The 15,671-nt window shown below is 45.3% G+C and overlaps 1 protein-coding gene across 1 annotated transcript; it reads left to right on the top strand.

Annotated features, from left to right (window-relative positions):
- The first annotated feature begins 126 nt into the window (after positions 1 to 126).
- LOC100273031 (uncharacterized) lies at positions 127 to 4,031 on the top strand. Its single transcript, NM_001349924.1, has 9 exons — positions 127 to 529; positions 1,006 to 1,090; positions 1,171 to 1,287; positions 2,647 to 2,711; positions 2,806 to 2,894; positions 2,983 to 3,062; positions 3,148 to 3,259; positions 3,346 to 3,465; positions 3,590 to 4,031. The coding sequence occupies exons 1-9, from the start codon at positions 151 to 153 to the stop codon at positions 3,770 to 3,772; spliced, it is 1,230 nt and encodes a 409-aa protein (NP_001336853.1). The 5' UTR covers positions 127 to 150; the 3' UTR covers positions 3,773 to 4,031.
- Positions 4,032 to 15,671: the final 11,640 nt, after the last annotated feature.

Raw genomic sequence — 15,671 nt, 5'->3', positions numbered from 1 at the left:
AGGTATAGATTTATCCTCATTAACAAATCCATGTATAAAAATTGACTCAAACTAATACTCTAATGGGTAAAAATCCATCAGGTTCCGAGTTTCGGATATCCATTGACATCTCTAGCGGGAAGATCCAAGCAGCCCAAAGCCTCAAACCCAATGCGAGGCCCTTGGGCCAGCAGCGCCTTATCACTTCGCCTCCGTCTCCGTGGCGCGCGCGCTCGCACGAACACGAGTCCCATGTCGTCCACCGCAGCGCGCGTCGTCCACCCGGCTGCCGCGGCGCCGCCGCCTCCCCGCCCACGCCGCCTGGCGCCCGCGAGGTGCGCGGCTGGATCCGCGACGGACACGGCCACCGCGGGTCCGACAAGGGTGACGACCGTCAGCAACCGCGGGGACTCCTTGGCGATATGCCGGGTGCTCAACGGCATGTGGCAGACCAGCGGAGGGTGGGGCCGCATAGACCGCGACGCCGCGGTTGACGCCATGCTCGCGCACGCCGACGCCGGACTCTCCACCTTCGATATGGCTGACCACTGTACTTCTCGTATCCTTCCCCTTGTCTTACCAGTATCTCTGCGCCCTCTATGCTCGGCATTCGCACGAACACCTAGCATGCACGTGTTTATTCTTCTTTCTATGGTGAAATCAAGTGCTACTATATCTTCTGATTCCGGTTGCGTGTAACCAGTTGATGTGCAAGTGCAAATGCTGCACCTAGCTGAAACTGCTAATGAAACTTGTGAGAAATTGTGCTGTTTGAGCTAGGAGCTTGTACAGTGTGTTCATACGTCCTATTTATACATCTTGAGAAATAGGCAACGTTTTATGCACTTCAGAAATAGTTAAGTGTTAAAAATTTTACACTCTCATTAGACATTAGATGGGAACTGAACTGTGGCAGCTAACAGTTAGCTGTCTAGGCTGTATCGTGTTTTTATATCCCAACATATAATGTAGCAGGACTGATCTTGTTTTCAGTTTTACACTGATGTATAATTGTTGTCCTGGCAGATGGGCCAGCAGAGGATTTGTATGGCATGTTCATCAACAGAATTAGGAGGGAGCGCCCACCTGAGTTTCTTGAAGAAGTCAAGGGGTGAGTGAGCAATTCTGTCTCTGTCACTTACATCTTAGCTGTTTCTGCTGTCTCTACTTGATTCTGACTTAGTCGTGCAGGCTTACAAAGTGGGTACCACCCCCGGTTAAGATGACAAGAAGTTATGTTGAGGATAATATCAACAGATCCAGGAAGAGGATGGATGTTACTGCATTGGACATGTTGCAGTTCCACTGGTATGTTTACTCATGAAGTTACCGTAACGGTCATAATATCTTGGTGCCATTTTATGTGTGCCATCTTCAGTGCCACTATTGAATTTTGTAGGACAATCCATTTTATTTGCAGTTCTCCGCATCATCCAGAAAAAGACTATACATAAAAATGTGCTGTAATTGGATTCATAGTTGTTGAAAATAATAGCAATTTAGAGATGAACAAATTGATTCCGATAATAATAATAATACAAGAAACAACAACATGCTTTGTATGTGTATAACTCACTAGCAGTTCAAATACTAGTGCCAGTGACAAGATAAATATACGCATAAGCATCCTTACAGTGGGGTTGTCGGCGCTAGAATAGCGCAAAAGTAGACGTAGCTGACCGGCGAGGACGATGACGTCGGTGTAGAGGAAGCAGACGAACAACGAGCAGTCGCGACGACGCTTCCCAAAAACCTGATACGATCCCTACCCCGTGCAGGGACACAAGGGGACGTAGGCTTCGGAGACCTGCTCTCCTGACCTGATGGCACGTCAGCGGCGAGATGGGGAAGGCGAAGGCAGTGCAACGCTCTGGTGTAAGGAAGAGAAAGTCTGTTCTGAGGGACGACATCTCGACCTCAATATATACACACGACGCAGCCAAAACAGACAAGTAATTAGCCACGTAATCACAACACTAACGTGACAATCAATCAAAATTAATGCGAGAATAATTGCTTACCAAAACAGGCTAGCACAATTTTCTTCATGCGTTCAAAAATATTGAGCAGTAAAAGGAGGCCGCGCACCCGCAAGGGCAGAGGCGAGAAATCGCCGTACCATTCACGCACACGTCGTGCGCCCGCACCCATTGCCCCGCCCCGCCCGCCTGGCTCGGCCCGGCGAGTCGAGGCGAGCGAGCGCGCATGGGTTCTCCCTTTTACTCTTCTTGATGGCTTCAACCAGATAGAGACAACTCAACTATTTAGGTTGGTCTCACTCCACCTGAAGTAGCAAGGTAATATTAAAGTTCCCACTATATTATGTATGTGTGAGTGGACCTTTAGGATTTACAAGAATTCTTATTTGGGCCAAGCCCAAAATCTCTAACAGTAGTTGTGCCTTTGTCAATTGCCCTTGCTCTTAATTGTGATGCGAGAGATCAATTTGAATGACACTGGAAGTAATTTTGATGATTGAGTACTTTTGAAGTAAATTTGCTTATTTGGTACTAGAAGTCCAAAACTTCTGAGATGACACGTTGATTTCAACTTGTGTTGCTTTTATACTGTGGGTACTCCCTGAGTGTTGCAGAGAATTTTAAAAGTTTATGACATGGCTAGTGCAACAACCTATAATTTGGCTGACCAAATCCTCAAACAAAATAGGTGGGAGTACTCAAATCCAGGCTACTTGGATGCGCTAAAGCACATCACAGACCTGAAGGAGGAAGGTAACATTCTAAACTTATACCAGACTGTAGATCTTATCTTTTAGTCTCTCATGCCTTTTTGACATCATGCCTTTTTGCTCCAAAAATTCTGAAGGCAAGATAAAGACTGTGGCCCTAACAAACTTCGATACAGACAGACTGCAAATAATTCTCGAAAATGGAATCCCAGTTGTGAGCAACCAGGTATATTCATCATACCTCTATATGGAGGATCTTTTATGTCTGTTATTATATGACCCTAAGATAAGTGAGACATGGTTGCAATTCTCAGGTTCAACATTCTATCGTTGATATGCGCCCTCAGCAGAGAATGGCAGAGCTTTGCCAGCTAACTGGAGTTAGACTTATAACGTCTGCTCTGTCCCTTCATATCCCTCATCCTCTGCCTACGTAGAACTTACTTTTAAAAGCTTAAACACACTATCGCTTGATGCAGGTATGGCACAGTGATGGGTGGTCTTTTGTCTGAAAAGTTTCTCGACACCAATGTATCAATACCTTTTGCTGGTCCTCCTCTAAATACCCCATCCTTGCAGAAATATAAGAGGGTGAGCAGCTGTATTTGTTGTGGTCGAACCTTTAGTCTGCGTCTGCTTTCCATTTCGTGTCATCCTAATTCTTGAGGTTTTGACAGATGGTTGATGCTTGGGGTGGCTGGAGCCTGTTCCAGACTTTGCTTCAAACCTTAAAGAAGGTGTCACTGAAACACGGTGTTACTATTTCAACGGTTGCTGTGAAATACATACTGAACCAGGCATCCTCTTTACCATCTTAACATCAAGTTGGATTCAAGAATTTTCATGTCTTCATTATCTGTAGCATTTCCACAATTCTTCACTCTTGTTAATCTTAGTGTCGTTTTTTGGGGTTTGGTGCAGACGTCTGTTGCAGGTTCCATGGTCGGTGTGAGATTGGGACTCTCTGAACACATCAAAGACACCAACGCCATATTCTCACTTGAATTGGATGAAGAGGACATGAACATCATCACTGAAGTGTCGAAGAGGGGCAGAAATTTGATCGATATTATTGGGGATTGTGGTGACGAGTACCGAGCTTAGTTGGCCATGCTGCTGCTGGGCTACTACAGACCTATATACTCGTGCCCAATTTTGCACAGCTCTAAATTTTTGCCTATTTGGGTCTAGCGGCTCAGCGCACTGTTGAGGCAACCATATACCTGAATGCCTATTATTCAGGCGCTAGCATGTACCCTCCAGTCCTCAACAGCCAGTTATAAAACTGTAAATACACAGCGATGCAGATCGCTAATGTGGTAACTTGTTCAGTCCTTTTTAGCGATTACTGTCCCAAACAAAATGCATTTCTGACTATATCTGGACAAGTGCTTATCTAGATAGTACATAGCAAAAAGTGCATTTATTTTGGGAGAGGGAGTAATTATTAAACCAACTAAAAATATCAGGTGTTACGTTCTCAGCTGGATCTCAACAAATCAATTGGATGCCATCTTTTTGATCCTTCGGTTGACAATCTCCAACATACAGCCCCTAAACGGGCTCCTATTCTGTATGTACTTAGGTAGTGGAGTAAAAAACAAGCCTTCAAACTTTCTTTTTGTATCTACTTAAGCCTTCTAGATTTGTTGGCTATCTAAATCCTTCCTCCTACACGGGTCGAGCAGGATGCCTGCTAGCTACTGTACTTTCCTCCAGCGGCCACCGCTAAACACTCGTTCGTAAATATAAGGAAGATTTTCTTACCTATCTTCTTTAGCGTCCTCTAAATATAAAAAATGTTCTTCCGTCCTATATATATGTAGAAATTGTATTTTCTCAGTTGTGGAACAAACTATTACTCCATCAGTTCCCCAAAAAAAGAAAGCTGGCCAACTTTTTTTTTTAAAAAAAACGGGTTCTGTCGCTGGGTAGCTGCATTATTCTGTTTGCCGTTCCTGAAAGTACTGCTCTAGTTGCAGTGATTGCTTAACGTTTGTGGTTAACAAATGACAGGTACAAGTATTCTAACTACATGTGTGTCTGTAACAAATGACAGGTAAGTACTCCCTCCGGTTTCCTATTAGTTGTCGTTTTGGATAAGTTTCGAGTCAAACTTATAAAATTTTGACTACAAATAACTATTTTGTTATTTAGTTTTGGAACCTAATATTTATATGCACCAATTTGTCATAAAAAGTACTTTTATAAAAGTATAAATGTATTAAGAGTTCATTTGTATTTTAACAAAAAAACATTGGTCAAAGTTATATTTTGGAGACCGTGTCGTTGTCCTAAACGACAACTAATAAGAAACCGGAGGGAGTACTCGCACTACATGAGCAGCAAGCACTGAACTGAATTCAGACTAAATGAAGATCCTAGAAAATGCAGTAACTCCATGAATATGCAGCAGTATTCGCACTACTATGAGCAGCAAGTACTGAACAGAATTTCGACTAAATGAAGATCCTTGAAAATGAAGTAAATCCATGGCATGCCTCCACCACCCAGGAACTGAATTAAATAAACAAATGTCAGAAACTACAAGAATTACAGTGAAAGAAGAGAAATGGAACGTAACCTAACCTAAGTTGAAGGCATAGCTTAATGTCTCGTGATCTTAGCCCGTAAGGCCATGTAGTATCTCCTTATCTCTTCTGACATAGCAGGAAGATCTAGTGTCATAATTCTCCCTTCATCCCTCTGTTTCTTCAATTCGACCTCTTCTTTCCTTACCTCTAGAAGTAGCTTTTCATTTGCAACTCACTCCTGTTCTAGTGCAAATGCTTTGTTTAATCTCTCCTCTTTAACTTGTCTGATGTTCTACCAGCAGCTAAATCACCAAGTTTAGCTAACCATTTAGGTTGTGTTCTCAGCTTGACAAATTGACATTAATTATGACTATAGTTCAGGGCATGTGTTGCTATGAGCACAAAATTCTCTTTGACTGTTGTTGTAGGAAAAAGGTGACGCATAAGAGGGAGGTGAATTAGGACTTCTAAAACTTTCACTAAACTAGGCCACAAATAATCCCTACAGCAAAACCTATGCAAATAATCAAACTAGAATGTGCAAACTAGGTTTTGTCTAAGTTTTGCTATCTCTACCGCAACGGCTAAGTTTCAATCTACACTATATAAGTATGAATACAAGATTGAAACTTAAATGCTTAATATAAATGCGGAAACTTAAAGAGCAAGGTAGAGATGCAAACTCTCGTTGATGATGCCGGTATTTTTATCGAGGTATCCGGAACCACGCAAGGTCCCGATTAATCCTCGTTGGTGCCCCTACGTAAAGGAAAGCCCACGCGAGGGCCAAGCACCTCAGTCGAGTAACTCCGTAGAGAGCCACGGGCCTTCTCCACACGCAAGTGGTGCTTCGCTTCCGGCTTCTCTCGGACACTCCCCGCTGTCTCCACTATCGAGCTTCCGGCTGAAAACGCAGCGGGCCTCGTTCCCTCCGGTACACGGTGGCGGCCGTGACACAAACGCGATTGTCACGGTCTTGCAAGACTCTCGCCCCACTCGGTACAATTACAATGGCTCGCGCAAGAGCCGAGTGGTTGGTGGTTTATCTAAACTCACTCAACTAACTAGGATTCACCTAGAGCAAGCGCTAGAGCGGTCTAACTAACCTAAGCACTTCGCAAAGCACCTACGCTAATCACCGAGTGATTCTATTAAGCACTTGGGTGTAAGAGCACTTGAGAATGTCTACTATATGCCTTGGTATGTCTCTTGGGCTCCCACACATGGAAATGGCCGGTTGGGGGTGTATTTATAGCCCCAACACAAAACTAGCCGTTGGAGGAAAGCTGCTGCTTTCCGTGGTGCACCGGACAGTCCGGTGGGGTCACCGGACCGTCCGGTGCCCCTGTCCGGTGAACCTAGCCGTTGGATCTGTCAGCGCAGGTGACCGTTGGTGCGCATGCTTTTTTGCACCGGACAGTCCGGACTTCACACCGGACAGTCTGGTGGTCTTCCCTCCACGGTGCCACCTGGAACTAGCCGTTAGGGCTACTGTTCCTGGTGCACCGGACAGTCCGGCGTGTGGCACTGGACAGTCCGACTGTGGCAACACTTCTTCTCTTCTTGGACTTTACTTGTTCTTCATAATGTCTTCTTTTGAGGTGTTGCTTTCCTCAATGTCTTGGTCCAAGTTACTTTTAGCATCATGTGAACTACAAACATAGACACTAGCAAACACATTAGTTCACATGTTATGTTGATCATCAAACACCAAAATCTATTAAACCAAATGGCCCGGGGTCCATTTTCCTTACAATCTCTCCCTTTTTGGTGATTGATGACAACACAACCAAAGCAAGAAAATATTATAAAAAGTTGATTGAAAAATATGCAATCTACTTGCTACGATGCATGATTGTCCCCACAACGTGATATTATGGACTTAAGCCTCCCCTAACTCCATAATTCACTTACTTCCTCTTTTAGACCAAAGAACAAAACCACTTGAAGAATTAAAATTTTAAATTGGTGGTGTTTGGTGTTTGATACTAATTTCATTGCTTTGGTCCCTAAACTTCTCCCCTTTGGCATCAACCACAGAAAAGGAAGACATTAAAAACATGTAGGAAGCAAATAAGACTTGCCCTCATAAAGGATTTGTCAATTAATACTAGTTGAAGAATTAAATTGTTACCCCCTAAATGAGTGTTCTCCTTTAGAAAGAATTTTCTCCCCCTTTAGAGACGAAGAAATACTCCCTCTGACAGAGAATTTCTACTTGGGAAAAAGCATGTGAGAAATAGAGGTGCAAGACATGATTTGAATAGACTAACTTCCCTTATGCATAGGTAACAAAATATGAGTCAACAATATATGCATTATAGCAGCATGGGAAGTATAAGATATGAAATATAGTCTAATCAAATATTGGAGAAGACATGTAAATGATACTGAATGTAGTCTCAAAGATACCAATTGAAAGTCAATGACAGACCAATTGAAGACCAATGGCAGACTTGTGAGACATGAAAGTTCTTGGAGATTTTGCAGTGGAAGTTTGTTGTCTTTCTCCGGGGACTTTATTTTCCTTACAATGAGACTACTACATGAAATAGACTTGAAAACAATATTAGTCTCAAAGTCTTAGATTATAGAGTAATCCCCCCTGAAAGTGTGCATACAAGTTTTGAATACTTATAGGAGACATGCACTTTGATTTTATATCAAGAGGGGCAAATTATCTATAATCCGAGCTTTGACACATATAAGTTAAATGACCAAAAGAAGGATATAAGATTTTGAAGCATTAGTGCCATTTACTTAGGGATGTTGAATAAGCTATGTGCCATGCTTAATTAAACAATTTTAAATCATGTAGTTTTGCTCAAGAATATGAAATGAGAACGAGCAATCCTACCATGTGATTTGCCTAGTATGCATGCATTGTTAATCCAAAGTAAGTACAAAATGAAATACTAGGCATGGAAGGTAAAACTAGATTCAAGAAAATAGATACGCATATCTAAAAATAAAGAATACAATAAATCTAGTTACCTTAGTCATGGGTGGGGAAATTTGGGTCCAAAATATTTGCTAACCCACTTGGCAATAAACTTGATTCAATATGATGTATCCCATGATATACATCCCATCTTTGCCAAGTTTCCAAATTCCCCATCTTTCTTCGGACTCCTCACTTCCCTTTCGGGATCCAAACCTTCTTGGTGCTTTTCATGGTTGAAATTATTTCCTTTGGCACCCAGATGCGTTTGGCTCCTTTCCCTTTGTTGGCTTGCTTGTTGGCCTTGATTGCTATCACCTTTCCATTCTTTTTCTTCTTGATCAAATATGGTGTAGCAGCCTTTTTGTCCACCTTGTTGATGTAGGTGTTGGAGATTTGGCTTGATGGCTTTTGCTTTTGTTTATCCATGGTCATCGCCTTGCATTGGAAAGACTTATGGCCTTCCTTGTGGCATAACCTACAAATCACAGTTTCGCCCTCCACAGGCTTGTTCACTCCCGCAGTGGTGTTATCCTGTGGAGGTTGGATTTGTTTGGCTCTGTCTTTCTTGTTGTACAAAGCCTTGCCAAGGTGAGCCACTTCTTGCCTTAATTGCTCATTCTCCTTTGCAACCTCATTCGAACATGTTTCTACAACAATACTCTTAACAAGAACTTGGTTGCAGGGGTTAGAATTATCAATTAAATCAAAGCAATAAGTAGAAGAATCCTTTTTAATAATTTCAGGAATCTCAACTAAAGATGCTCCTAAGGTGCTACCAATGTTTTCTAGCTTAGTAGTTAGATCGTTGTTGTGTATGCTAAGAATTTCCATTTTCTCTAGAAAATTTTCAATAGCTTCTTGAGAGCTAGCTAACTTAGCCTTAAGTTTTTCATTCTTTTTAATAAGGCCATCATCGGTAGCTGTTGATGTAGCACTAGACTAATTGCTCAATTTCAGTTGGTACCTCACAATTCAAATTTGCAAAAGCTTCAAAATTTTCTAGCAAACCTTTATAGTCATTTTGAGAGCTAAATAACTTATTTTTCGAAGTTTTAAGTTGAGCCTTTTGTTTAGTGCATACATCTTGAAAAAATTTAACGGCTTCCGCAAGCTCATCTACGGAGGGCTTTCCCTCACCTTCATCATCACTACTACTTTCATCACTAGAGGATGGAATACCTATTTTACCTCTTGCCATAAGGCACTTGCGTGATGACCATGATAAGCGTGATGAGGATCGGTGGCTGCGCATCCTTGGAGGTTTATCTTTGCTTGAAGAATCGTCCCAAGTTTTGACACTTGTTAGTGCCTTGCCTTTGCTCCTCTCCCTTTCGGGTTCGGCCATAGTTGGACAGATGTCCCTGAAGTGGACCTTCTCCTCGCATGCGAAGCATCCTCTCTTTATTTGCTTTTCCCTGTCAATGTTAAAGAGAAGATCCTCTACCTGCAGGGGCACACCCATTAGATTAATCTTACGGATAATCCCCATTACCTTTCTGACGCGTCAGATTGTTTCTTCGTCCTCGGAGGATGATGTTGATGGTTGATTATCTTCTTCATCATCACTTTCTTCTTCTTCCTCTTCTTCACTTGAGGAACTAGGAGTGGAAGCCTTCTTTTTACCCTTCCTTTCATCACATGCAAAAGCATATGGCCTTGAGAAAGTTGGCTCCTCTCCCCGACACATCTTTCGCGACATCTCAAAGGCTGTGATTTTCCCAATCACGATGGTCGAGGTCATTGTACTCAAGTCCTCCATGTTGTGAAGAATGGTTTAGATGCTCCCATATCTTTGTTGTGGTAGCAGGGAGATAATCTTACTCATAATGTCCGCATCACCTAGCTTAATAATGCCAATAGAATTGAGCTCATTGATGATTAGATTCAAAAGAGAATACATTTCTCTAACAAGCTCATTATCTTTCATAGCAAAAGAATTATACTCATTTAAGACTAGGCAATGTTTTTGCTCATGGACATTGGATGTGCCGTCATGGAGCTCATGCAATTTTAGCCAAATCATATTGGTAGTTTTCAATGTAAATACTTGATTAAAAATATCCATGCTAAGAGATTCATACAAGCAATTTTTGGCTCTAGCATTTAAATGAATTTCTTTTTTTCCTTACTCGTGGTGGGTTTCTCAGGATTCTTGGGAGGTTTCATCCCGTCACGAGTGACTCTCCAAACACCTAGATCAACGGCCTCTAGGTAACAAGCCATTCTAGCACTATAATATGGGAAGTTAGTGCCATCAAAGTGTGGTGGCCTATGGGTATCCATCCATTCCTCTAAAAAGCGTTGGCTCTTTTAGCGGTGAAGCTAAAGCGTTTCAAATGAGCCAAACCAAGTTTTGATACCACTTGTAGGAAACAGGTGACGCCTAAGAGGGGGGGGGGGGGTGAATTAGGACTTCTAAAACTTTCACTAAACTAGGCCACAAATAAATCCCTAGAGCAAAACCTATGCAAATAATCAAACTAGAATGTGCAAACTAGGTTTTGTCTAAGCGTTGCTATCTCTACCACAATGGCTAAGTTTCAATCTACACTATATAAGTATGAATATAAGATTGAAACTTAAATGCTTAATATAAATGCGGAAACTTAAAGAGCAAGGTAGAAATGCAAACTCTCGTGGATGACGCTCGTATTTTTACCAAGGTATCCGGAACCACGCAAGGTCCCGACTAATCCTCGTTGGTGCCCATATGCAAAGGGAAGCCCACGCCCCACGCGAGGGCCAAGCACCTCGGTCGAGTAACTCCGTAGAGAGCCGCGAACCTTCTCCACGCGCAAGTGGTGCTCCGCTTCCAGCTCCTCTCGGACGCTCTCCACCATCTCCACTATCGAGCTTCCGGCTGAAAACGCCGTGGGCCTCGTTCCCTCCGGTACACGGTGGCGGCCGTGACACAAACGCGGTTGTCACGGTCTCGCAAGACTCTCGCCCCACTCGATACAAATACAATGGCTCGCGCAAGAGCCGAGGGGTTGGTGGTTTATCTAAACTCACTCAACTAACTAGGATTCACCTAGAGCAAGCGCTAGAGCGGTCTAACTAATCTAAGCACTTCGCAAAGCACTTACGTTAATCACCGAGTGATTCTATTAAGCACTTGGGTGTATGTAACATCCCAAAATTTCAAACTGAGGGTTGGAACCCTAATCTAACCCCCCTATTTATCTCTCCCTAATCTCCCCCATAGGTATTCACATCATATGCATACACTTTGTTTGTTTAGAAGCACCTCACATAGATTATATTATTTTTTAGAACCTAAGATTATCTAGTTAATTAATTGTTCAAGAGGAAAGGAGGTAAAAGAAATAGAAATAGAAAATGGAAATAAGAAATTAAAAAAGGAGAAACCTTTCCCCCCTGGCTGGGCCGATTCTCGGCCCATACCCGCGGCCTCCCTCTCCCCGCGCTCGCGACCTCCCCCCTCTCGGCCCACCTCCGGCCTGCTCCCTCACGCGCGCTAGCCCGCCCCGCGAGCTCTCTCTCTCACTGCTGCCCGACCCCACCCGCCAGCCGAACTCACCATCGCTCTCTCTCACCCGCGCATCGCTGACAAGCCGGCCCCGCCAGTCAGCCACCCCATCTCCCTCGCCGCGCACTCAGAGCGATCGCCGCCGGCCACCGTCCTCTCCTCCTCCCCGCCTGCACTCACCGCACAGAGAAGTTGACGCCGCTTCGTCCTCGCTCGCTGTGGTCGCGTCCTTGCACGACACCTCCCTGCCGAGCGGTTCCGTCGCCGCTGCTGTGCACCATTTACTCCGTCGCTGTGCACCTCACCGGCGTCCACCTAACACCGCTGCTCCCATCCCCTCGGGCGCCTATAAAAGGGCCGCCTCGAGCTCCTCCATGACCTGCACCGGCCTCGGCCACTCTTCTCCGCCCTCCCCAAGCTCCACCGCACCAGCTCCGCCGCCCCTCCCTCCGCTCCGGTAAGCTCCTTCTCTCCCCCCTCTAGTTGTTCAGCGAGAAATTCACTAGGCTCAGCAGCTTCACCACATCTCCGCAAACTCGGAACACCGCTCCCCTGCCCCTGATCACCACCCAAACCTCATCGGCGACGACTCCCGCCGTGGAGCTCCGCCACCTCACCGCGGTCAGCTCCCTCGTAGTCACCTCTGGCAAAATTGGACCCACCCTTAAGCTCGCCAGCCTCTCCTCATGCTTTGGCACCTGTCCAATCCCCATGAACTGGGTCACCGGCGGCGAATCGCCGTTGAACCCGCCGGCGGTCAGGTTTTCCCCGCGGGTCGGCCGGTTCGCCCCTGCCCGTCGACCGCTGACGCCGTCTCCCCTCCCGCTCTCCCTGGCGCGTGGGCCCGTGACCCCGACGCCGTCTCCTCGCGTGCCCACGCCGTTTTCCGCTCTTGGGCCGTGCTGGGCCGGCATTCCCGCGCCCGCACCCGACTGGGCTGGAATCCCCCCCGGCCCACCAGAGCCGAAAATCCTTTTCCTTTTTCTTTTTCATCTTTTCCCCTTTAGTTATTTATATCTCAATATTTTATGTACCAAAAATTATCCAAACACTTTCTAAGTCACATGAAATGATAATGTTAGGAACTTGACACACTCCAGACAGTAAACCACTGTTTGATGTATTGTTTATTACCTGTTTTGCTAGAAGAAGCGGGGACCGTCGATCCGGAACCCGTAGCCCCGGAAGAAGGGTAGGAGCCCGACCCCTCCGAGATAAATCTTTTGTGTCAGGAAAGCTTCAACGAAGGCAAGTCCATCCTTCCCTTGATGCATAATTTACCTATTCTTTCTACCACTACCTAAGCCAGGATTAAGGGATGGAATATTTGCATTGTGAGCAGAGAGATAGCCCGCATTAACAAACATCTTTTGAATACAAGATGTGGGATGGGAAAAATGGCAGTGTGTTTCACTAAGCAAGGTTTTCAAAAGTGTGCGATGAAGGGTATTCACCCTCATCACCTTGTGAGTGGGATGATCAGGGACTCCCTGGTTTAGGGGAGGGCCTAAGGTGAAGGCTCAGCTGGTTTAGGCGTGAGCAGAAGGATTGTCCCCTCATATAAGGACCAGTTTGTCATCTTTCACTACCTGTACTCACGATAGTACAACCACTCGAGACTGTGTGGGCAGTCACTCAATCTGAACTCGTACGGTCCAACCCTAGGGTTATAAAGGCTGGGGAGCACCGGGAGGATAAGGAGGGGGAATGTTTTGTCCGGTTTGGGCATGACGGTGGCCTGACTCCTTCCGGTATAACCGTTAAGGTTAGGACATGCGAGGAAAGAAAGAGATCCGGCATTCGGGCCTCACGACGGTGAGATTGCAGAAACCGGACTAGTGGGTAAAGTGTACCCATCTGCGCAGAGTTCAAACCTATTCGAATAGTCCGTGTCCACTGGAATGGACGAGTCTGGTGTGGTATGACAATTAGTGTTTTACAACCTCCGTAAGCAGGGAAATGTGTGTGTGAGTGCATTTTTGGAAAAGAAAACGATTCCACGGGAGCAGGAAGCTCAGTGGTGGTTGAGTATTGTGTTATTTCTATTTCCTTGGGAAAAACCCTAAAAGTACTGCCTTTCTCTGAGAAAAAGAAGAGTGACTTCAACTCCACCATATAAAGCATGTACGATATAGGTCCCTTTCTCTTTACGGGAGCGGGGTGGGCTTGCGGAATACCTAGTGTATTCACCCAGATTTATTTATGTTTTTTAGCTGCCGAAAACTTCTTTTCTGCTATGCTTGATTGAGGGGGGGGGGGGGGGGCTGTGTCTGCACCCAGTTCTGCCTGTGGCTTGGGCTAGTGTATCTTCTATTGCGCTTTGTATTCTAGCTCTCTCGAGCTTGTACCCTGGTATTGTAATAACATTTAATCGAACTCTATACTATTTGAAGTAAGGAATGTGGTTACTAGCCTCCTAGGACTAGTAATTGTATCACATTTGAGTCCCAAAGGATCGGGATGCTTCAGGTGGTATCGGAGCCATACGACTGGCCGTAGGTCGCATCCCTGACCTTAAAAGTTTGCCTTAAAAGAAAATACCTCTTACCCCAAGAAAAATCTTCTCTCCTTTTCCTCGATATTAACGGACCCTTCTTTTCCTATTCCAGATGGAAGACTCTCTGGTCATTAGGACATCCTACTACTCAGAAGTAGAGGGGTTCCCACATCTGTTGCGAAGTTGTGCGCTTCACATGGGGATCCGCAAGAGGCCGGAATATGTCTGGAAGGAATATCTCGAAAATGGAATGGAGAAGTGCTCTATGGCAATCTACCTGGGAGAAAGCCGAAACTACCCAAAGCACCCTCCTTTCCAAGTCACTTTCACCGGACACCACTTCCCAGACACTTGCCAAAATGTTGCCCGAAAAGCCCTCCGACAGCTATGCCAAAACTATAGCAGAGTGGTCTTTGAAACTCCCCTTCGCTACTTTCCACCCAGCAACAAAAATACCCCTGCCTGGAGGAAAAGACTTCAGGCCCTGTTAGGAAGAGACCCTACCGAGGATGACCCCACCATCGTCTACATGGCCGGATACCTCCGCACTCTCGATAACCAATATGATGACCTTTCCTCACACTGCACTCACCTAAACTCCCGGGTGGAAAGCCTAGAGCAACAAGTCAAGAAACTTAAAAGGGAAAAGGCGTCCCTCCAAGAGAGTCTCGAAATAGCGGAAGGCGAGGAAACCAATACTCATGAAGCCTACCGAACCCTGAAGATGGATTACGACAAGAAGCTAAAGAAGCTCGCCCTCGCGAAGAAAATCCGAAAGAAGACCAGAAGCCAAGGATGCCAAACTGAGCAGAAGGAGGAAGCCCCTCCAACCCTACCTCCTACCAGGATAGAGAACTCGTCCGACACCGAGGATGTGTCCCTAGCTAGCCTTGATGACCTCCTCAAGGAATTTGGGGACACTTTAGAAAAGGAGTTCGAGAGTACCTTAGATAGCACCCGCGTGTAGTGCGACTTGTGGTAACTGTATGCTTGTAATGAACTTGTGTAATGAATAAAATAACTTGGTTGAAAAAAATTGGCATATGCATAGTAGTAACTCTTTTTCCCTGGCAGATTATGGCTTCGGATAAAACCACGCCTACCGCCTCCGGGATTGGAGCAGGGTTTCCCCTAGGAGCTGAAGGAGAAGCTGGCGGAGAAGGGAGTGAGACCCACCTCCCCGCACCTCCGGAGCTGCCATTAGATTTAGCCCAAGTTCTAGCCAACCAAACCCGACTCATTGAAGTCCTCACTTGAAGTCTAGAGAATCAGCGCCCGAATGGTGGAAGACCACAGGACAGGATGGGAGATTTTCTGAGGCTCAAGCCTCCCACGTTCGCTGGATCCAACAATCCCCTCGATGCCGACGACTAGCTGCGCACGATAAAAAGGAAATTAGAAGCCATCGGATGCCCAAAAAATCAGCGTGTTCAATTGGCTGCTCATCAACTTTCCGGGATGGCCCTAGCATGGTGTGATACCTTTAGCACTACCGTAAGAGATGCTACCTAGGCAGAATTTGAAACTGCTTTCCGAGA

This window comes from Zea mays, chromosome 2 (genome assembly GCF_902167145.1).
Source record: "Zea mays cultivar B73 chromosome 2, Zm-B73-REFERENCE-NAM-5.0, whole genome shotgun sequence".
Taxonomy (NCBI): Eukaryota; Viridiplantae; Streptophyta; class Magnoliopsida; order Poales; family Poaceae; genus Zea; species Zea mays.
Note: the sequence above shows the minus strand (reverse complement) of the source record. Positions and strands in the feature narration are given on the sequence as shown.